Below are 24,454 nucleotides of genomic sequence, written 5' to 3' on the forward strand. Positions count from 1 at the left end.
TCAACCTCCAGTGGCTTTCTGTGAGAGGATGGAAAACATAAACCCTCTCTGTGATGTAGAAAATCATGTTAAGCTGGTCTCAGACTATCGCACCTTTCTACTGCTTTCTGCTCACATTGTTTCTAAGGCCCAAAGTATCCTTCTGTTCTAGAAATACACCGCAAACCTTTTGCTATTCAGGCAAACCTTTTGCTTCTTGAAAAAAAAAAATAAACCTTTGCTGTTCAGGCTTTTTGGTGCTTTCTGCTCCTTCTGCACAGAATACTCCTCTACCAGGTCTTCACATTATCAGATTACCCTCCTCTAAGGGAATTGTCTACCCTTCCCCTAGAAAGTCGTGCTGCCCCTTCCAGCTACCAACTGTATGCCATTCACTACATGTATCTCAGTTGAAATATTCTTGTGGATTCCCTGCTTGTGTTTTGTGTAGGTGATGGGGTATGCAAACTATTCAATCTACCCAATAGCAACTTGAAACGTTGACTGGTACACTCACAGCTGTCTAGAGAAACATCCTTTGGAAAAATAAACAATTTGAGGCTGAATACACAGGCAACAGACATGCACCCACTCAAACACACACACACACACACACACACACGCACACGCACACGCACACACACACGCACACGCACATACACATACCCTCTCACACATGGGCACACACACACACACACACACACACACAGAATCACAGTAAAATTGCAGATGATTTAAGTTGGACGCACTCATTTTCTTAGAGCGAGAGGAATTGGTGGTGCAAACAGACAGAGGAGGAACAAGGCAAATGACGTTAGTAACAGAGCTCAGAGAATCTGTGCCCATCTCTTCTGTGTTATTTCTAATCTACCTCAAAAAGTAACCTGATGGAGTCATCTAGAAATCTGCAACATGGACACAATCCATTTGTAAAGCATGAGGGACTAAGGACAAAGATAAGCAGTACTTTTGAAGAGGATATCTTTTGGCTAGGAAGTTTTTACTGAGTGCTTACTATATTCAGCCAGTGCATTAATGACTTTATGTGGATTATTTTGTTATAAATTCTCTATGAGTTATTAGTATCTTATCACACCATTTTAGAAAAGGAAATGGAAGCCAGCTATTTGATTTAATTGGAGTGAGAAGTAAATGAGAAATAGTAGACTGGACTTTAGCTTAACTTGAAAGCTTCACTATGCTAAATACAGGAAAATACTATCCAATCAATTTTGCCTCATTTCAGTGGTTTATTGCTGTCATTTTATATTGAGATGGGAGACAGGCCAGAAGAGATATCTTCCCTTTTAAGAGTTACTGCTTTTGCTACTACTTCAACTCTAAAAGTTAATGGTTCATCTTAAAACTCAAGTCCTTTTTGTTCAGATTAAATGCCCAGAAGATCTTTAAAGGAATGTGGAATAAATCATGCTGTTCTTATTCTTTTGGTTTTTGGGTGCTTGGTATTGAACCTAGGGCCTCATGTATGCTAAGTACATGCTTGACTACAGAGCTTTATCCCAGACCTTAAATTATGGTTCTGCAAAACTCCAAAAATTTTGTAACAAATAAAACCAATGAGCCCTATTTCTATGGGCTGCATTAGAACAGTGCCCATGGGATCCACGCAGGGACTCAATGTAATTCTCAGTTGGCAGGTAAATGTGGTTAAGGGCAGAGAAAGATGCACTCAGCAATCAATCACTGAATACTAGGGTGGGGAAGTCCATTATTAACTGCTCCTTAATATACTTTTGGCATAGCAGCAATCCACTGAACTGAGATCGGGACCCCCGTTGAAGGAATCAGAGAAAGGTCTGGAAGAGCTTGAAGGGGCTCGAGACCTCATATGAACAACAATGCCAACCAACCAGAGCTTCCCAGGACTAAGGCACTACCCAAAGACTGACCCTGGGCTCCAACCACATAGGTAGCAATGAATAGCCTAGTAAGAGCACCAGTGGAAGGGGAAGCCCTTGGTCCTGCCAAGGCTGAACCCCCAGTGAATGTGATTGTTGGGGGGAGGATGGTAATGGGGGGAGGATGGGGAGGGGAACACCAATAGAGAAGGGGAAGAGGAGGGGTTAGGGGGATGTTGGCCTGGAAACCGGGAAGGGGAATAATAATCGAAATGTAAATAAGAAATACTCAAGTTAATAAAGATAAATAAATAAATAAATAAATAAATAAATAAATAAATAAATAAAACGAATTGCCTTATAGCCAATAACAGGACACGGAGACAGAGGCAGGATTTTTGATTGTGGCAGCAATGGACAGAGGGCTAGAGGGAGAAGTGGAGAATTGCCATGGCTCTTGGAGCAAGAGAGATGAGATTTAAGAGCTGCATGAGAGAAACCATCCAACAATGTAGGTGGAAAGAGAATGCGGCCCTATGGGAGGGGCGGGGTGCCCAGAAAGTAACAGAGCAGCAAAGATAAAATATAGATTTAGAAATTATTTAGCCGGGGATACCAGAGGGGAGTGTGTGAAAGCTGCAGGGAATTTTAAAGTGCCCAGCTATTGAGATAGGAAGGCCTATTAAAAATATCTCGAGAATCTAGAGAGATCTGGCAGGGGCATGGAGGTACTGTGTGTGTGACCGCTGCTATCCAGAGCAGTTAACTAATTCACTGCTACATATGTTCAGTTGAGCAGCAGGAAGGCACTCATGGGTAAAACAAGACACATGATGTAAGGAAGTTTTGTCGACAATGTTCTAGCCAAAACATACAATAGAGTGAATAAATGACTCAAGAAAGCAAGAAGGAGGAGTATCCCAAACACAGAGAGTCTAGAGGCAAGGAGGAAGATCACTCTGGCATAATCAGCATTCACTAACTATCATGGCATGTGCAATAATGCCATGCTTCCATTAGTTTTGCAACTTGCAGAGAAATCCTCAAATAAAAAAATATACTTTTGGCATACAACTTATCACAATAAAAGGTCATTTTTTTTTGCAATTGAAACAGGCTTAATGTTTTCACATCATTTATTTCTAAAGAGTCCCATGTGTCTGAATGGGTTTTCATATGATCTGTTTATAAACCCAACTTTAAAAAGCAAACACGTTTTACAATCAAAATGCCACATTTTTTTATCTGGTTTAAGCATTAAAATTCCAGTTAATTTCTATTGAGCTATGGACTCTAGTAAAAATAAATTTTAAAACATTTTTTGGTACCTTATTACTTACTTACATGCCTGTTAGTCAGTTAGCAAAAATACTTACTAGACTTGGGCATTCTTTATCTGAATGTGGATAACCACAGGGCTCTGTGCATTACTAATAAAGGATTTTAATATTGTTGAGAAATTCCAGGTTGCTCCTTTTTATGAGCGCATTGCATTCATAATTGGAAGATTTGAACTAAACTCAAATGGCCTTTTTATTGATGGCACACTGGGCAACAACAGTAATTTGTAGTCAACAGTTTTGGCAATGAATCAGCAGCTGGATTATATTCACTTGGTATTAAGCACTTTGAAGGAGATTCTAAACAATGGGTTACAATATTATCTATCTGTTAAAAGTATACAAAAGGACCTGAATATGGACAGAACTAGAAATGAAAATGTCTTCATTACACCTAAACTTTTTCTTTGGTCGAAAGTGTTTATAAAGCAAGTGTGAGTTTTCTCCCACAAATGCATTTCAGAACAAGATGGCTTAGTTCAGTCTGTTGCTAAAAATCTAACCCAGGCCCACAAAAATATGCAAGACTCACTATAATTTTTATTCCTGCTCAAACATGCTAATCAACTGAATGATGCATCCCACTGTTCCAAATCTGGGATGAATCTATGAAAACATTGTGCTTGGTATCATTTGTAGTTAAATCAATTTGATGGAACAAACATTTCCAGAATGTTCACTAGAATTCAATACATTCTCTTAGTTTTGTAAAATCCATAAATATGCATAAATTGCGTGCTCTGCTCTCTTGGGACTTTCACTTTTGTGAGGAAGATAAACCCAGAACAAACTCTGACACAAAACACAAATATGATTTGGCTTTTTACTAAGTACCAGGAATATTGAAAGCAGTGAGCTCAGAGTCGGGGACTAATGATAGTTCATTCCAGTTTGGGCCTGGAGAGGCTTCTGGGAAAAGGGAACTTTTCAGTAGAGGGCTGAAGGACTTGGGTCAGGGCAGGGAAAACATGAACAAGGGTAATGAACAAGAGTGGAGGGTGCATGTGTGACAGTGTAGAGAAAGATGAGGAAGGCAAGGGATATTAGGGCCAGATCAATGATAATATTCAGGGAGCATATGTCCTTTATGTAACTCAAAGGTCTATTCATTAGCAGAATGAAAGCCACTTGTATTAACAAAGTCCCCCTCTTTCTACAAATTTTAGCATCCTTACTTTCATTTAATTTAAGACACTTTAAAATCTGTAATTTGAAACTGGCATTCTATTACAATAGATTATGAAGTTAGGTGTTCTAGGGATAGTGGACATCAAATAAAATGGTAAGTTGCTTGATTAGAGGGATCTGGGGTGACAGAAAGACAATATTGTCTCTGGACAGAAGTTAACTAAGTGGCACAAAGGGGACATGCTAGAAGGACTGTGCCAGGTGATCCACCAATACCAAAGGGAAACTGGGAATACCCACTCAATGGGAATACCCAGGAACTTGCTTCTCAAAGTAGCGCTTGTACATATTAATTACTGATGTCCTCTGTGTGTCTCTAAACACCCAATTACACTGTTCATGGCAGAGGAAATACTAACTCTTGAGTTTGTAGAGTAGAAACAACCTATGATGCCAATGTTCAAGACTTCTCGCCAGTGACCACTCAGGCCACGAGCTTCAGAAATTCTTTAGCCTGGATGATGCCAAGCCTACAAGCTCTGCATATGACATTCTTTGACCCAGAAGCTTTGAAAACCTACCATTCTCACACCATTTTCAAAGGCTTGCCGGGTGAGGGGAGCTGGCCCATCCACGGTCTTGCCATCATCATCTGGGCCCCAGCTGGCACTGTAGATGTGTACATGCTGTGGGTTATAGCTGACAGACTTTGCCTCCACCATGTCGGTGACATCACCGTCCAGCATTCTCACACCTTCAAAGCAGAAAGGAGCAAGCTTGTTACTTATCTCCAGTAGATGATGCTGACACAGTCCACCTAGGCAACTTGAGTGAAGAAAGAATATATAAAAGATTTTTAAAAACATTCATTCATTCATTCATTCATTCATTCATTCATTCATAATGTGCATAAGTATGTCAGCCTGGGTTTATGTGTAATGTGTGAAAGAATCCCCAGAGGCCAGAAGAGGGCACTGAGTGTCGTGAAATTAGAGTTTCAAGAAGTTGCGAGCTACCATGTAGGTGCTGGGAACAGTATACAAGCAGTAGGCACCGCTGGCCATCTCTCTCATCCCAGTACAGTTTTACCAACAGTTCCTTGGGCATTTTCCTGCAAAAAGGTACCTTACACTTTGTAGACGCTTTCTTGGGGAGAAAGGAGGTTTCATTGTATATAAAAGATGAAAATTTTGCTTGAAAAATACTTTAAGTCTTTTTTTTCCCCCGAATGTTCCAAATCTTGCTTTGACAAAGATACTCAAGTAATCCAACATCCTAAATTTCTCTACATTAAATAACTTGGGCTCATAGTTGTGGAAATCTTCTAACCTTAGCAGTTTTATAAAAGCTGCAATTGCCAAGTTAGCTTGGTCTCATTTCCTATATAAGTCATACTCTTAGACCCATGTCAACTTAACTGTATTTCTTTGTTGCCAAGTTATTTACAAGTCAAATAATGGATAAAAATAAATTTAACATTTCAAATAACTCTCAAGAAGTTTTAACAATATTTAGTTATTAATCTTCATTTAACCACATTTCTACCAGACAGAAATCCAGTATTAATCCTATGATTCAAAAAGTCACTAATATACTGGGAAATAAATTATGCATCCAATGGCAACTTTTCCTTTTTATTTTGTATTTTGGCAATATACAAAAATAATACAACTTCATTTAGTAAAAGAAAAAACTTGCATTCATAAAAGATCACTGAGAATTGTATTATTTTATTTTTAATATATGCATATCTATGTATCTATCTATCTTTGTATGTATATATGTGTGCATGTATGTATATACATGTATGCATGTATATATGTATTTGCACATATACACACATACATGCATAATCTGGACTCATGGCAACAGTATCACTATATTCTGGGATGATAAGAGATTTTAGCATTTAGCATTCTAGTTACAATTAAAAGTCATCTTTAAAAGCTTAGGCACTATATATAGAAACAGGACCCAGGTACCAATTCTGAGTTAGTACAGACATCCACAGAACACATTTCTATGATTATTACTGGGCAACATTCACCCCTAGTCCCAGCAAGTCTGTTTAGAAAAACTGTATTTGTGACACATTCGGGATCTTGTAGTAAGTGTACATTATTGTTCTGAAAAAGCGTCTTTCACTTGAGTATTGTGCTGTCATCCGTAGTTGTGCCTTGTCATGCATAGAGGCACTGGTTTGAAAAGGATTCTGAAAAGCAGTTCAGTTGGCCAAGAGCTTCCTGGCTCCTGTGTACATCCCTGGAAGTGCCCCATACCTCCGATTTTGGCGTTGAAAGCGATTCCAACGGTGCAGTGAGAGTTGTTCGCAGTGGCTGCCACTTCTCCGGCACAGCGGGTCCCATGCCTGAAGCAGAACAGACACAGTTTCTAAAGTAAGATTCTCCATTCTCACCAGCTCTATGTGTCACTGCAAAAGTGGTGAAGAAAGCATCCAGCTGTGGGTGTTTCAAGAACTTCCTACCCAAGCAGCACTAAAACTTGTCTGTGGCAAATTATTTAGCACTTCATCATGTGATTTTTGGGTTGTAATTCTGAAGATACTTATTTTTGATTTCTTGCTATTCTAAGTAGAAATTCACCCTGGAGGCTGAAAATGAACCATATAACTTGTTGGGAACTGTTTTGTATTTTTTAATAGTCAGCCACCTGTCAGGCTAGATGTCTAACATGTGGCTACAGAAATATCGTCTCAAGTTTTATTCTTATTTAATTCTGAATAAATTTAAAGACTAATAATGGCTTCAGGTACAAGAAATGTTACAAATATGGATGTGAAAAGGTGCAGTTTTAAATTTTATTGTTTTTAGTTTTCTGACAATTCCACATAGTATTATATTTATACTTTTCTAGTTTTGATCCTTCTTCTTTCCCCTAACTTCTCTCATGTTCTCCCATTTGCTCTTTAATCCATGATCTTTTATTCTATAGTGACTACTGTCCGCTTTTTAAAACTGTACAGTTAAATACAGATCAAGCATCTGCAACAAAAATATTGTCGAAAGTGTGATGTGCTATTTAATTGCAAAACTATTGCATAAAATAAATATCTTAGTTTCAAACCAATTGCATGTGAATTATTGAGGCATTTCAAGACAGTTCATTTGTTTGTTTTCCACTTCTTACAGTTCTTAAAATGAGGTCATTACAGAAAAAAAAAAAGGTTTGATTCAATCTTTTTTTTTAAAATAAGAATTCCCTGCCACTTTTTGCCACATCAATGCTCTTTGCTCAGAAAAATCTTGTGGCTGAAGCAAAGGTGTTGTTTGGAGGAAAATAGATACATCAAGAGATTATCACACAGAGTGGATCAAGTTAGCCTCAAAAAGACACATACTACATGCTTTCATCCGTGTCTCCTAGATGACATACACGTGCACAAACCACACATGTATAGCTTCCATGGGAAGGAAACTTAAGGAGTGGGAGGGGGAACATGGAGGGTATACACTCAAATATATACTTGAAGAAAAAATGTCCTTATAAGGCCCATAACTGTGTACAATGAATATAATATGTGAATATAAAAATCTTCTGGCTGAAAGATCTTCCATCACCTTGTCCAAGAGCAGCATAGCAGGTTCAAGTATAAAGAAGAAACTAAGTGTTCAGATGTCCTGGAGTAGAATAGTAAGAGAGCTGAGGTCCCCTGAGGTGTGTGTGTGTGTGTGTGTGTGTGTGTGTGTGTGTGTCTGTGTGTGTCTGTGTGTGTGTGCGCGCGCGCGTGTGTGGTGTGTCTGGTGCTCATTTCTGTCTCTATTTTAAAGGTGAGAACACCCAGAGGGATTTGAGATGTAAGGACATCTGTGGAAAGAGAAGACACCCCCCCCCGTCAAGTTACTAGCTCTCAATCTTTGAAATTAACTCCACTGTTTCTTAATTTATATTACATCTGCTAGGTCCTTCTTGTCATTAGATACAATTAATGTTTCTCCTACTATAAACAAATGATAAGCATATAGTCATGATTACTAAAAGAGACATTCCATACTGCTCTTTTCACCAAATAAGGCCATATATGTATTTCTGTATAAATATTAATCTGGATATGTTAGTGCCAGCTAACACACTGGATTATTTCTTATGTGGCAGTATAAATAACATGCGATTTTGTACTTATTTGGCTGTATGAATACACACACGCATGCACAAAATTGACTTAAAAATCTTTTCATCCCAGAATGTTATGCAGATTTTTACTTATATAAACAAGAATATGAACAACAATTTTGAGCATGTATATTATTAACCAACTGAAGATAAGTTATAAAAAGTAGAATTACTGGACCAAAGAGTACAGTGGATAGAATTTGATAACCTTCCAAGATAATGTAACTATGCTACATGAAAACACACCATTAATGTTGGTGTAGGGTTGTGGAGACAGCTCAGTTAGTAAAGTGTTAGGTATGCAAGTATAAGAACCTGAGATCAGATCCCTAGAACCAATGTTAAAACGTCAGTGGTACTAGAATGTGTCTGTAAGACAGATCTCTGGAGACTGCAGCCAGACATTCTGAATGAATCCATACATTCTGCTCCCAGAGAGAGATGGTCTCAAAATATCAGGGGGAAAGATATTGAAGAAGATACCCAACATCTACTGAGGCTACACACACACACACACACACACACACACACACACTCTCACACACACACTGAGCCTATACACACACACACACACACACACACACAGAGCCTACACACACAAGCACACGCACACACACACATGCACATGCACATGCACACACATACACCAGCATGCCATTTGGGACATCTTTGAGATGACTCAGTCACTAATTCTAGATGTTTTATGAACAGCTTTTCTGAGGCTTTGGTTCAAATGTCTCACACTGCCTTTCCTGTTATTTCTGTTATAAAAAGGTTTCCAAGTTTCAGATTTGTTGTTTTCACTGAAGGAAATTTTAGGTTGCCACACTCAGTTATTATGGACTCATAATTAACCTCCCCTACTAGTATTTTTATTTTTTTGTGTGTTTACTTTCTCTGTCTCTCTTTCTCTCTGTCTCAGACTCTCTCTCTCTCTCTCTCTCTCTCTCTCTCTCTCTCTCTCTGTGTGTGTTGTGTGTGTTTTGTGTGTGTGTATGTATGTTTGTATGTATGTATGTATGTATGTGTGTGTGTGTGTATGTGTGTTTGTATGAGTTGGCTATATGTGTGTCATGTGCAGAGGTTAGGAACAAAGGTGGTATTCATTTTTTCCACCTAATTTTATGAAGGTTCCAGGGATTGAACTTAGGTCTACAGTCTTAGGCATCAAGAAATCAAATGACTGTATAGTTTTTAAGAACTCACAGCGCTTGGAATCACACCTGTAATTCATACTCTTCACTCTTACTCATAGTAAAAACGAGTCTTACTATGTAACCCTGACTGCCCTGGAACTTGCTATGTAGACCAGTCTGGCCTTGAACTTACTGGCTCCCCTCCCACTGTATCTCTAGTCCTGGGATTAAAGGCATGTGTTATATTTTTGCTTCGAAAGAAAATTGTTCATTTCAAGAGTTACAGCTAATATTCACATAAAGTAAAGTAGTGAGTGATTTAAATATTAGATGCCTTCACTATGGGAGCTACTGAGTATTATAACACTATATTAAAATATTTGTTTCACTAAGAAGGTTAACAATTCTGTACTAAATTTAGCAAATTAGACAGAATTGCAAAGAACATTAGTAAATCCGGACCATTAATGGGCTTAACACAGTGAATATATATGAATAATTGGAGAATGTATATGGTACATCATCTTCTGGCACACAGAGCATTCGCTAAAACTAACTGTGAACTTGGTTATTGTTTAAGTCTTGCAAAATTCAGTTTCATAAGAAATTATCCTTTCACATTGCAAAGAAATTAAGGGTTCAATATTTTTAAAAACTACACATATACACTTTAAATATCAAAATTATATATAATTCATGTGTCAGAGGATTAAAAAGGCTGAATTATATACATTTCTATTTAATTAGCATTCAGAATTAGTTAATAGTCAACACAGTGAAATATTTGAACAAGAAACACACAAGAGATCTAGAAATACGAATAAAAACAACTTATAAATTAAGGTAATATTCAACAAAAGCCCAATGATCACTCAGACTTAACAATAGCTGGGATCAAGAAAAAAATATTAGTTATTTTGAACTCACATAAGTAATAATTGTTCTTTTAATATTTGTTAGTTTTTCTAATAATTTAGTGATATAACCAGAGCATGTGAGGGTTACATAGTAAGGCTTGTTCTTTAGTAAAACAAAACAGAGATATCTTTTAGTAGAGACTGTGTAGGTTAACTGATTATTGATGAGTTCATGTCCAGTAATGCTACTTCCTATCAGAGTGTTCTCTTACCACGTGGTAATCCTATGAACTTGGCCATACCAACTGAACAACAGATGTGTGAAGTCATCAATACCGTATCATATTCTTCTTTCCACAACAACACACATTTTAAGAGTGTCTTACCCTGGGTTGTCTGTGTCTCATATCCATGTCTAATTTGCACATGGTCCGAGTAACTCCTGGAGTTTTTAAGTCTATAAATTGCCATTCCTGTCATTATCCTGAACAGTGCTTGTTTACAGTTACAGGCACATTCTTTGCTCCATTTCCCTCTGTAGTGTGTACTCTCGTCTGGCGTCTTTGAGGTCTAGCTCAGAGTTGTTTGTTTGCTTCAGAAGAATGACAGAACTTGTTTGTGAAGGCAAATACATCTATCGAAGAATTCTACATCACACCTTACAGGTGTCAGTCCAATGTCTCCCCCGGCTACATCTTTAGGCAGTAAGTCACTGGTCTAGAGAATCTGCTTCTGGTCACTGCAGATTCTTCTTAGAAATACCTTAGAAACGATTCTGCAGGATTCCTAGCTGTTTTCACCAAAGGCTGTCTTTTCATCATTCTTTCCATGTTTCCCCTTTGGGACAATGAGTTATCAATGTATATACATTTGTATTACTGTCCTGGTTAACCTCTGAGACCTTACAACTCTCTCTTACTATGTTGCATTATATACGGCCCTCTCAATCCTCTATTCTACCTCTTTTAATCATCCACGATGAATTTGCTGTTTATTCCATTCAAGGTGGATTCACCTCAATTTCTATTTCACTTTTTAAAGTTAAAAACAAACTGGTTAGTTGATTGTGATAATCTCCTTCTCTTAATATCTTTTGATACTTCATTATGTGAACATATACATTAAATACAAGGAATATGAAATAGAGAAATCCAGTCAAATTACTATGCTTGCTGCTATGTGATTTTCCAGGCTGCCATTTTCCAGATGTAACTGTTGAATGATCCATTGATGGAGTCACATTGCTTGTGCTTTTGTCTTTTTTGCACTCTCTGAGGCTCATGTGGAAAGTTCAGTCTTCCAAAGAAAATTTAAATTTGTTTCTGCGGCTATTTGGCGGTCAGCCAACACAAGGAGTATGAATTACAGGTGTGATTCTAAGCACTGTTAGTTCTTAAAAACTATACAGTCATCTGATTTCTTGTGCCACTTGTTATTTAGAGTGAGAACGTCTAATGTACATACTGGTTCACCTTCTATAGTTCTTTCCTTATTAAGGTGAAGAGGACAATGCCTATGGTTCTATCTTATGTAAGAGTTCTTTTACTATGTGCCTCATTAAATTATACTGTCTTTATCTTCCATCTCTGGGCTTTCTGAATCACATCTCCCACCAGGCTTAGAGCTGGATGATCACTGGAGACAAGCTTGTGCCCAGTCAATGTTATGTATTTGTATCTTCCCATAGAAATTCTCATGGTATCCCACTAGGTTAGCCATCCACAAAATGTTCTTTAGTACCTTCCTGGGAATTTTGGAAGTACCGTACTAGGAGAGAGAATATTGAATGTCTGTTTTCCCACACCATTTAAAAATTGAATAATTAGTTCGTTTCTGCATTTCTCAAATGTAACAAAGGCTGGCACCAATTGCACACATCTTTAGTGCACAGAGAATTCTCCATTGACTATTTCCTTACAAGAAAAGCGTCTTGCAAAGACGTCTTTTTATTGTTCTTCTTAATTATATATAAACCACTTTTATGAAATGGTGAAATCATCTGTGGTGCACCCCCTCTCTCCTGCTTACTCATGTTTAAAATATCAGTTAGGTAATGTACCATCGCATAACGTCACTGACACAAATGACTAGACTACAGTTAAACAGCCCACGAGCTTCAGATGACAATGATAGCTTCCCCACAAAATGCCAATGACCTTTTTACTTTTAAATTTTATTTAGACTCAGTATCTTGGCATGGATTTATAGCAAATCATGGGGGAATCATTATCATCATGGCTGGTTTGAAGTTCAAGTGGGTGAGCAGCAAGCCTCTGAAGAACAGGGTGGGGAGCATCAACAATCAGGTCCGCTAATCACTAACATCAGGAACACAGGTCCGTTTTTCAGATGTAGTTTTATTTAAAGGCCAGAATATGTGCATTAGTGTGCTTTTAGTCTAGAAAATATACTCGATATTAAGGTATCACACAGAGAGCACCTAAGAAGAGCTTTACTCCAACCCACAGGTAGTGAGGACTCTTTAGTAATTGGGTGTGATTACAACCCTGTGCATATTCATGATTTTACCACACACCACGGTGAAAAATATGAAAAAAATCCAGTTACACACATTATAATGAATTTGTACACTAATGAATTGACATGAAAGAAAGTGGACACTAAAAAATCAATTGGATATGGACAGCCTAACATTTTAAAGGTGTTTCTTAATATGTCATATCTCTGACGCTTGGATAGATTCGGGATCCTGGTAAGTGTGAAACATTTTGCTATGTAATTTGCCCTCAATAGAAAACTTAAACTCAAAGTAATGACATCAAAGCCATGTTAATCCTTGCTCTACTTCCCTTTCTTTCTATATTTTATCATCTTCTGTCATCAGTTCCTTATAAAGATTCAATGTAATTTAAGGGCTCAGGACATTTCTATGGAGCTGTGACACTTCAGGGCATCTACTAATCAATGTGAACAACATAAAGCAAGATGTCGTAGGTGAACAACTTCCTTCACAGGTTGTACAGTATAAGCTGTGATTAGAGGTTGTCATCTACTTCCGTCCCTCCTGTCATGTCCGTTGAGCATGCTGCTGGGGGACCTTCACTCCCATCCATGGGAGTTAGTGGGGTTAGAAATCCTAACTTACCCGAGCTTTCATAGAACTTAAGGTGTGATGTGAGCGAGCTCAGTGATGAACCAGAGATCAGGATGAATGGGGAGTTCTCCCTTTGCACTTGCCATCACGTCTTGTGAAGGAAAAAGTCATCTGTGTAGGAATCTACCTAGCAAAGGCAAGAAGTTAACCGACTGCTGCCTGCGTCCTTCACCTCCTGCCACAAGTATCTTCAACTGTCCATGCATCCTGCCAATCTCCACCCCAGCTCTTCCTATTGGACATCTGGCATGTCCATTCTTTCTTGGCTGTGTTTGTATGATACAAATCTTAGAGCAAACCATGTATTTCAAAAGCCTTCTTAGAGGGAGATGAGACAGCAAGCGATAGGGAAGAGTTCTCCAACATATAGTCCAAAAGTGCTGGTCTTCACTCCTCTCGGCGTGTGTGATAATACTATATTCATATTGTACTCATTTGGAATCTCACATTGTACTTGCCAAATAGGTAAAGCAGGCAGGATTTCTCTTATTTTACAAATGAAAATGATTATCCTGGCAGATGGTAAATGGAAGATATGAAACACAGGTGGACAGTAGTCCGGAATGTCCTGTGTGTGTAATTCTGGCCTTTCAGGACCTCCCAATGCCTTCCACCCTCAGCCCACAATCCTCAGTTTCTGAATGGAGACCAAGATTTCATAATTTGTTTGCCCACAGTCTTACTCCCTGACTGCAGCTGGTGGACATAATTATTTAACAGCATTTTTTTAACAACCACATTATCTTAAAACATAGGCCTAGAGCTATTGCATTTTCTCATTCTATCCACCATGGCCGACAAAAGGAACTCATTCATTGTTAACAGAAAGAACATAAAAACATATCCTACCCCACATCTAAAGAATAGTGAAATTGTTTTGTTTCTCAAAACAAACAAACAAACAAACAAACAAAAACCAATGCTTTGCCTGCTTCTGTTTTTTTCCCTCAAACACATTTCATGGAAAGATAAAGTATAACAGAAATCTCACACGGGCACACATGGATGTGGGCTTCCTCCATAACTCCCTTTTTCCCTCAGCAATCACTACAGTTTATGTCCTGGTATACTATACGCTAATATACACTAGCATACTAACCAGGGCCATGGGACAGGCCCTTGGCTTGGCTGCCTGCCTAATATTCCCAATCTGTACCTGTTATAGTTTTCGGTCCTGTCCTTGGCTGTAAGTAATTGGTCTTCAGTACTTAAGTTGGTTTCTAGGAAGTCAATGGCTCATGGTTGTCTGCATCTTCTTGTGACTCCTTAATGCTCTTCCCTTCCACAAGAGGCTAAGAGGGGTTGGAAGCCTGGTTCTCTAATTTTCCATAACCACTTACAAGAGAGTCCTCTGTAGTGTTCTTTTTTTTCCCCCCAGAGCTGGGGACCGAACCCAGGGCCTTGCGTTTGCTAGGCAAGCGCTCTACCACTGAGCTAAATCCCCAACTCCCTCTGTAGTGTTCTTAAAAACCAACCTACTATAGCTTTTTAAACAATTTCAGTGTCTTTTTTCCTTCAGCATAAACAGAGGAGCTGTCCCATGTGCCTCTGTATGCAGAGACAGAAGTTCCTCACTCTTGCCGAGTCACTTTAGCTAGGAGTCAACTGGTTTCTTTTAACCATTAGTTGGCTAATGTAGATCTTGAGGGCCCAACTTTTCCTTGGAAGGTCTAACAGAATGTTCAGCTTTGTCCCATGGATATTTGTGTTACAGAAAAATCATTGTCTCCAACCCAGGAAAGCCTGTGTCTCCCCATTCCTCCTCCTTTTTGTGCATACTCTTTTTTTCATTTTCATTTTTTGAAAGAGAATCCCAGTCTGTAGACCAGGAAAATCAGTTCTGAACTTCTAAGTCTAGACTCAGAAGACAGAATGCCCCCTTCCTTACATGGCCCTGGAAGCCTCAAATCCATAGTTTTTCCCAAGCAAAGTGATCCTCTTTCCCAAGTATCACCCTAGAGTTGAGGCATCTTGCCTCCTCCTCCTGATTGCTGAAATCACAAGTATGCATCACCATACCCACTGATTCAAGTAGACTACTCAGAATTCTTGGTTGACAATTGCCAAAGCACATGCCGAAAGATACATTATTGAACAATATTAGTCCCTCCCTTACTCCTCCATATTCTCCTATCTTCTTCTGAAATGTTCAACTCTTGTTTTGAAAGCTTGGAATCTAGAAAATTGAATAGTCTGAGGCTTACTATGTTGGCACAGGAGTGTCAGTGAGTGATCATCTGACCCTCATTTGCCTATGGAAAGTTACTGTGATTGGACTTTCTAGCTTTTCTGGCTGGTATCTAAGAAAAGTATGATTCTAAGTAGCAAACAACACTGTTGAAAAAGAAAACTGAATGCTAGTGTAGTCATTTACAGCTATACTTGAAGCATATGTGTGCCTGAGACAAGTTTATGGCCAGTCTAGGCTTATAGCAAGAGGCCATCTCAAAACACTAACATCAAAATCTGGTTCTTCAATTACTGTGACCAGGACTGTAAACACATGATGAGAAGTCCCTGTCTTGAGCTTCTGAGATAGACTCAGAAAATAGAATGCCTCCTTACTTACATGATCCTGGGAACTACAAATTCACAGATTTTTCTCAAGTAAAGTGATTCTCTTTCTCAAGTATCACTTGGCAGGCAGTGTAGTATATCATTAGAGAAAAAAATAACTATAGGAACACTAAGAGATTTGGGTAGGACTAGGAAACTAGAGGGGTTGGTGGACTGACGGCTAGAGGGTTGGAGTGACTGAAGGACTAGGGGGCTAGAGCCTAGGGAGGCTACTGGTGGCTAGGGTGCTAAGGGGCTGGGGTGTCTCCAGTGGTAAAGTGCTAGGCACATAAGCAGAAGGGCCCCAGTTTAGCTCCCAAGTACTCAGGTAGAGACACCGTGCATGGATGGTATCGGTGTCTGTAATCTCAGAGCTGAGATGGTGAGAAACAGGAGGATCCTTGGGGTTTGCTCTCCAGGCTAGCTGAATCAGTGAGCCCCAGGTTCAGTGAGGAACCATGATTCAAAAAGCAAAGTGAAAAGGTGATTAAGGAAGATATCTAACAGCAATTTCTGCCCTACACACACACACACACACACACACACACACACACACACACACACACACACACACACATAAATACATGCGTGCGCACAGTCTAAATGTGTTGGAAACTACCATACCAACATGTTATTTGTCTATTATAAGAAAACAAAATTTGCCTCTGAAGCCTTGTGAGCTCCATGAGTTTGACTAATTGAACCTAAGGCGGTGGCATGATGTTGCTAGTCTTATGCAAATGATTACCAAGTGTTGGGGCACGTGCTAATCAAGGTTTAGGAGCAAAATGCTCTAAGACTTTCTGCTCCAGTTGCTCTGGTTTGGGGTTGTTGCCAGTGAAAATGCTCGGTATGCAGACCAAACAACTACCCCTCCTGCTGCCTAGGTTGATTTTCCTATAATTTCGCATTATCATAATTAGAAGAAAATTTCATAATTAGAACTCAGTAATGCATGAAGTATGAGGTGTATGCTGAATGTGTAGGCCAAGAGACTGGGAAAGGTCCATAAAGGTAAGGAAAGAAACCACAGCCTGAATCGAATTACGAGTTTCATTTTTTCGTGGTCTTTTTCTATACATTTCCCCCTTCCTCAAATGTTCCCAGAAAGTCACATTATATAAGTACATCTTAAGTAGCAAAATAATACACTGGGGTTCTAGAATGTACTCAAAATACACAATATTTCACCTGTACCAGAACCCTGTAAGCAGTTTGTAGCCACTGCTATAATGATGTTACTGAAACAAATGAAACTGCTCCCTTGGCTTCCGTCTAACTAAATTTTCTGCATCACCTATGGTAGTGAGAATCAAACAAGTACTGAAGGGTGTGTTTGTCACTAAGGGCTCAAAGGTGAGAACGACACATGTGACATGATGTAGTGTCAGTGGCTACTCTAGGCCAAGAAATAGACCTGCTTCTATTAGCTTTTGCTTCAATTTTTAGATAAATTAATCATTCAAGTAGGCTAAAAATACCTTTGTTCAAATTCTGTTCAGAGCTGGTGGAAATGGCATTACAAATGTCTGATTTCACCTGGCTGGAGATTCCTTGCTGATCATGGCTAAGCTGTCCAACTACTGAGGACACAAGTCTTACTTTCCAAGCAGTCATCAATGAGAACATGTGATTATGGTATATTCCCATTTATCTGAAATATGGATAACAGTGGCACTGAGTTGTGGATAAGTGGTTTCTTAGTGTTAACTAAATTGCTTTCTGCAAGACACTTCAGGAACTTCAGGTCTGAGGAGTCCCAGAGTCCTCTTTCAACTCAAATATCATGTATTCCTTCCAGCCAAAGGACACCAGAAGAGCACCAGGCTTGAGCCCAGCTCCGGTGTCTTGTGATGTTCATGTCATCGTCACACATATTAGAAGGTTTTCAACATTACAGAAGAACTAACCTAACAGGTAGGACAAACCTCCTTAAAAAAAGATCCTAATTCCTAGGCTGGAGAGATGGCTCAGAGGTTAAGAGCACTGGCAGTTCTTCCAGAGGACCTGGGTTTGACTTCCAGTATCCACATAAAAATAAATTAATTAAAAAATCCTAATTCCTAATCATCAGTTTTGCAATTTGATGTATACAGCACAAAGCACATTTCCTGTAAAAATAGCATAGGAGACAGGCGTTGACTATGATGGTGTTTGTGTACCTGCAAGGACATGAATCGGGAAACATTTTCTGTAATGAGACTGACTTTGTGTGGCAACAGGAAGTTTTGCACTTGCTTTCCTTTCTCTTTGCCTTCTGAACATATGAAAATCATCCTTGGATACATATCCTCAGCCCAGTGAAAGTCTAGGCTTTCAAGGCATGGTGAAAGGAAGTAAAATCAGTCTTCTTAGGGCCCCAAACCATACATGCTTCTACCCTTATAAAAGTCTCTTTTATTGATGCTGAATGCAGAGTTATACAGTTTCCTCACTTCAGTAAATGCCCTGCATAGCCATTGAAATATCACTGTCTGTGACTGGACAGAGCATAATCATGAGGGCTGAGGTTCAGAGCCCTGAACCACATGACAAGTCAGGAGGCAGCAGTCACATCTGAACACCGGCTCTGCTTAGGGAAGACTGCAGGATCCCTGGGGCTTGGTGGCTTCCAGCCTCTTAGAGAACATTTGAGCCCACGGTAGAGACCCTGCCTCAAAAACAAACAAACAAACAAGCAAACAAACAAAAAACAGGTAGCGCATGATAGAATATTCTTATTCTGATCTTAGTAAACTTGCATAAGTGTGTATACCTCCCTCCTACAAACATGTACGGATATTATATGTTCACAGATACACAAATACATGGATACACACACACCTACACAAAGAATACTCAATATGATATATAATTTACAATTTATATATTAGAAAACCAATGAGGGCTTTAAATATAATTTATCAGATTGTTTCTTATAATTCCTCATATTTAATTTTATTTAGTTTCTACAGTAATCTTGTACTACATACATATTTTACCTCCAAATTATAAATATGGAAACTGATTTTTATGAGTTATAGGACTACCCTAAGCTAACACAACTAATTTATATTGAAAGATCTTGAATTCAGATCTTCTGAAATCAAGTCCTAAGGTTTCCAAAACAATAAAACAAACATTCAAGGTAGAATATGCATGTGTCCCCTGGCTTGTCCACACTTGTTAGGGCCAGAACAAAGTGATGGTTGTTTGAGACCTTTCCTGAGATAAGTACTCTCAGGGGCCCTGAAGTTATGGTACCATAATTACTGGAGTTTCTATATAAGGATCTATTCAAGAATAATACTACTAGGCTTTGTGGTAGAGTCAGAGCTTAGCATGTGTGAGAGTCTCAGTTTGTTTCTTCATTGGGGGTGAAAATTAAAGAACAACAACAGAGAAGAACATTCACTTGAGAAGCTGATGATGAATCTAGCATCCCTTTCCTTTCCAGTGTGTATCTTCACATCTTCGTGAACATACAAACAACATAAGGCAAGGCAAGCCTTTCGAATTGCTTAATGAATTTTCATAAGTTATGGCATTTCCTACGTGAGTGCCACAGTATCTGGTAAACACAAACAAAGCTATGTTAAAGGGGGACTCAAAAGGAGAGCTTAGTAGAAGTGGGAGGGAGGTCAGCAAAACTGGCACCATGACCATGGCCTTGAGAAGGCTTTGCCAATGAAACTATTCCAAATGGTCCTTGGAATAGCTGATAAAGAGCTTCACAAACTGAGTCTGTTTATGACCCTATTAAAATTCACATTTCATATTATTTAGCATTCAGAAAAACTACAAGCGTGATTCATTTTTGGCTGACGTAAGAGTGCCAATGACTACATGCTGTTAGATAATAAACTACATGCAGTTTCATAATCTCTCTTTTATTGTTCAAATAATGTGCTGCTTTCTCATCTAAGCACTGATTCTGCCTTCAATTTCAGTGGATTCACTTCTTTTGATCAGCCAATAATAATTGGATCCAAGATGATTAGATTGGGTATCGATTGCATCATACAATCGGTCAACTACTGATTGAAAAATGATTTGGATCCTGCCCTAGGTGGATTAACTACTGATCGAAGCAAAGCTCTGATTAGACTAAGAAGTGATTCAATCAGCCAATAATTTTTCAACCACTGAATGTATCCAAGCACTGATTGGATCAAATGCAGACTAAAGCAGGTTCCTGGCTGTATCCTCTACTGACTGGATCCAAGCAGTTTATTAGAGTCAATGCTGAATGGATCAGTCACTGCTCTGTTCTCCAGAGGTGAGATCCACCCCTGGCCAGATCAACCTGTAGATTATATTAGACAATGATTAGCTCTACCACTTTGATTAGAGATGTTGCTGATCACATTAGACACAATCATTCCTGAAGTGGCCTCTTCAAACTAGGCAGGTTGTGGCTTAAGATCAGCAACTCATTGATCTCTCTTGAAAAGGAAGAAACAATCATGTGTCAAATCACACTTGTGATGACAATTGGCTTGCTCCTTTGACGTATATAAGATACTCTATGTAAGTCTCTAGCCACATCCTAAATGCTTTATTCCAGCCCCTAAGAGGCATGAACTTTCTGCACTAAAACAGTTTCCAAAGTGATAATTCCCATAAAAACAATGTGACAACGGACAACACCAGGCCCTAAATGATATTTGTAGTCATTTAAGGCTTCCCCCAGAGTGCTCATGAAGTTCACTCAGGCTAGCAATTAGGATCAACAATAAGGTGACAAACCACTTGGCCAGGTGTGAGACCACACTTACAAAACAGAGGAAGTCAATGTTTGAAAGCAATTATATGTAGTTTTCTTCATTAAAGGAAGAAATGGATACATGGAGAAACTCTTTTATGCCTTCATGAGCAGAAGTGTGTTCATCTCACGAGCTGGGTTTGTTTAGGAACTAGTCTGGCGTTACTTTACAATCTAGTATATAAACAAGTTTAAAAGAAGATTTATACATTAATGGTAGTAAAGTTTTATTATAGTATTCATACCGAATCAACTGCTAATGAGCCATAAAGCAAGACAAAAATCTAATTGTTTTGATGCTTCACCATCTTATGTTAAAGCATTTATTTCTAGTATTCTACATTCTTGTTTCTATGGAAGAGTTCTAGAAAACATAGTAGTTATGAACAGTGATCTCAGAACTGGAAAATCCTGATGACAAATTAACCAACATTTTACCAAAAGCGAGGAGTTTTTCCAGTCCTCCGACTTCCTTTAATGAGACTTTTCCCCACTCAGGTCGTGAATCATGGAGGTCATTAAATTGTCTCCTTTCAACATTGTGAGGATCCCTGTTTCCAATGCACACTCCGTGCACAGCGGGTGGGAATCAGGAAGACCAACCCATGCAGTTAAAGTACAGTGTAAAGGATGGAAAAGCATTAACATTGGTTACTCAGGAGAGAGATGGTAGACTTCATATATGTCTGAGAGTCATCAGTCAATAGTTCAGACAGTCATAAAATGGTATTATTTTTAAAGAGAGAGAGAAGTGAAATGACTTGGCAAGCATTTTCTTTTCCTCTCCCTCTGCCACTTTAAAATGGAAGAATTCTGGATCCTTGCTGTTAACCAAATGGCATTTACAGCTCTCAGTTGGCATGGGACAGCTGAAAATCTAAAACAAGAAATGCATATTCCATTTCCATTTCCATGGAAACCAGTCACCAACTGGTGAAAATAAGGTAGATCGAATTTTCGAGTAAGGATGTTGAAGTAATCAGTTTTAAAATTTCTTCTTGCGTCAGTACTGACAGAGGGGACTACGCTCATGAGCACAGACCTGGCTACCAGCTTCTCTCTGTTTCATGATTGCTTGCAGATCTTCTCAGCTACAAAACAGGTTTTGCACTCATTGATCATACTTTGAAGAACAAATTGCTACAAATCCAATAATTCAGTTTTTAAATAAAATATGGATGTTTCAAATGTAAGAACTCCTTTCAACACTTATGATCCCCTGCCCCCACCCTCTTAGCGAAGCATGATGTGGAGAGATGCACTGATTCCATAGGAGGCATAAAGTCTACCCTATTTGGGCAGGCGATTCAGAAAGAACACAAAAAAAATTCTACTATAACAATTAGCAAATCCATTGAAACAAGGAGCCATTATAAAATGGAGACAATAGCCATTGTTCTAAGGGACATTTCAGACTTTCTAAGAGACATTCAAGGTCCCTTCCTCTCACTTCTGCCCAACTAAAATAAAAGTTGAAAATAATCTGGCCCTACCCTATCTCAACCATTATTTAAAATAAAAAGATTTCATGCAGGTGGAAATACTTTTCCCTGCAGATTGCCAACTGGTAATGATTGACTTAACTTAAATTTTTAACTAGGATTTCCTGGGGCTAACACCAGAGGTTTTTGCTTGGGGTGTAGGCCTTTGGAACTCAGAACATGTAGAATGTACTATCTATAAATGGAACAGACTGTTTTCTCTCTGTTTTAAATATGAGGTAGGAAAGAGACCACAGCTTCTAGGACTTGCTGAAAACCAACTCTTCAACCTTTGAGTTCCTCTGTATCAGATTTAAATATATATACATCTTTTAGTGACTATGTGTGCAAGCCTACATGTGCGTATGGGGGCTGGGAGAGGGTGTCTGATCCCTTGGAGCTGGAATCGCAACTGGTTGTTAGTCACCTGCCGTGGATATAAGGAATGAACCTGGAGTCTCTAGGAAAGCAGCTGACCCGCTAAGGCTGAGCCATCTCTCCAGCTGCTCCATATCATGCTTAGCCCGTTCAGACACACTTCCGTGTTTCTAGCTTATAACCTTAATTCTGAAATATGACCATATAGCTTTCCCACTTCATCAAGACAAATTTCTTCCCAACAGTAAGAGACATAGAGACATGCCAGGGCCTTAAGTGCTATCATTTTTTCAGATATTGATGTTATTTGTAATTATGAGCTTCAATTTTTGAAATCTTAACTCGCTAAAGTAACAGCTACATGTTAAGCTGATGTTGGTCTGCCCCTGGTTTCTTTTTACTAAGGAATCGGCTTCAGCTCAGTCAACCTAGTCAATACATAAAAATAAAACAGTAAGACAATTAATGCATTTCCTTAAAATGGTTCATTTTTTTTCATTCCAAAATAATGAAAACATTTTTAAAAGCTTATGTCCCCAATCGGCTTCCTTCACTTAAAGCAAGGCCAGCACATGATACCTGAAACCAAACCCCTTCGAAATCAAAGCTTAATTAATTCCTAATTTCATTTCAGCCAGCTAAGAATAGGAATTAATCAATACCAACAAGAACAGCCTCAGGTAACTTCTAACATTTCCTTTCTATGCACTTTGTATTCTTGTTTTCAGAGTGTGAGTGAGAGACTGTGTTCAGATCTGAAATAAGGTGAATTTTGTATTTTATTTTTTAATACTTTATTATTTGAGAATTTTGGACATGGTTGAATCATATCTCTTCTCCCATTTTCCCACAGATATCCCCCTCCCCTAATGATTTTTATTTTCCACCATTAGGTCAGTTATGCTGTCCAAATATTTTTGGATGAGTGGCTTTGCACTTCAAATGTGGTTGATTTATCAACTTAGAGAAAACTGACCCTTCACCTCTGGCAATTAAGAATTTCCAACAGCTCCTCTTCTAGGGTGGAACTGTTTGCACAAATGCCCTCTTCATGCTGGATTTCAGTTTGGCTTGGGCTTACAGAGCTGCAGCATCTTTTATGCCTAACACTTTGATGATTACTAACAGAGAAACTTGGGAAGCTGGAAGAGCTTAGATTCTCCCATATAACACTGTCTAAGCCAACCCCAGCTCTTAATCCTCCTGGACAGATATCCTCAAGGAACAGGCATTGCTGGCTACCTCTCCATACCTGCTTCACGGACGTCACAATATCACAGCTGCCTGACCGGGCTAATTTGATACTAAGAACCTGAATAAAATAGAGAACATTAACTATCAAGGGTGGGTTGCTGCTTTAACTCAATCAAGGGGAAATCCATGTAACAAATAAGTACTTATTACACAGGGAAGACTTTTTCTGTTAATAAACTTTTATTTACAGTTCTTTAAGATGACCATAAAAAATGCAACCAAAAAAAAAAAAGGACAGTTAAGAAGTTAAGGTATTTTAGGACAATACTCAAAATACTAGAACAAGACTAAACTAATGACCATGTAAAACTTACTTCTGTCATAGGTTTTAGATTTTTACCACCAAACGTAAAGATCTTATATTTCTTTGCCTTTCTTTATTCTCTTATTTTCTCAAGAAGTGAAAAAGGAGCAGACAATGATTCCACTCATTAGCAGGAATACCCAAGCATGGCACTCAACTAAACCATCTAACTAAATGAAGTTAGTAGCTATG

The 24,454-nt window shown here is 38.7% G+C and overlaps 1 protein-coding gene across 2 annotated transcripts in view; it reads right to left on the reverse strand.

Moving 5' to 3' along the window:
- Positions 1-24,454, reverse strand: part of Pcsk5 (proprotein convertase subtilisin/kexin type 5) — a 409,124-nt gene that overhangs the window by 241,765 nt on the left and 142,905 nt on the right. For both annotated transcript variants that reach the window (XM_032891692.1, XM_032891693.1), the window contains exons 6-7: positions 6,586-6,674; positions 4,888-5,060 (exon numbers count right to left, since the gene is read on the reverse strand). In XM_032891692.1, coding sequence (XP_032747583.1) covers positions 4,888-5,060; positions 6,586-6,674 — 262 coding nt within the window. The remainder of the gene's footprint in view (positions 1-4,887; positions 5,061-6,585; positions 6,675-24,454) is intronic.

Source organism: Rattus rattus, chromosome 2 (genome assembly GCF_011064425.1).
Source record: "Rattus rattus isolate New Zealand chromosome 2, Rrattus_CSIRO_v1, whole genome shotgun sequence".
NCBI lineage: Eukaryota > Metazoa > Chordata > Mammalia > Rodentia > Muridae > Rattus > Rattus rattus.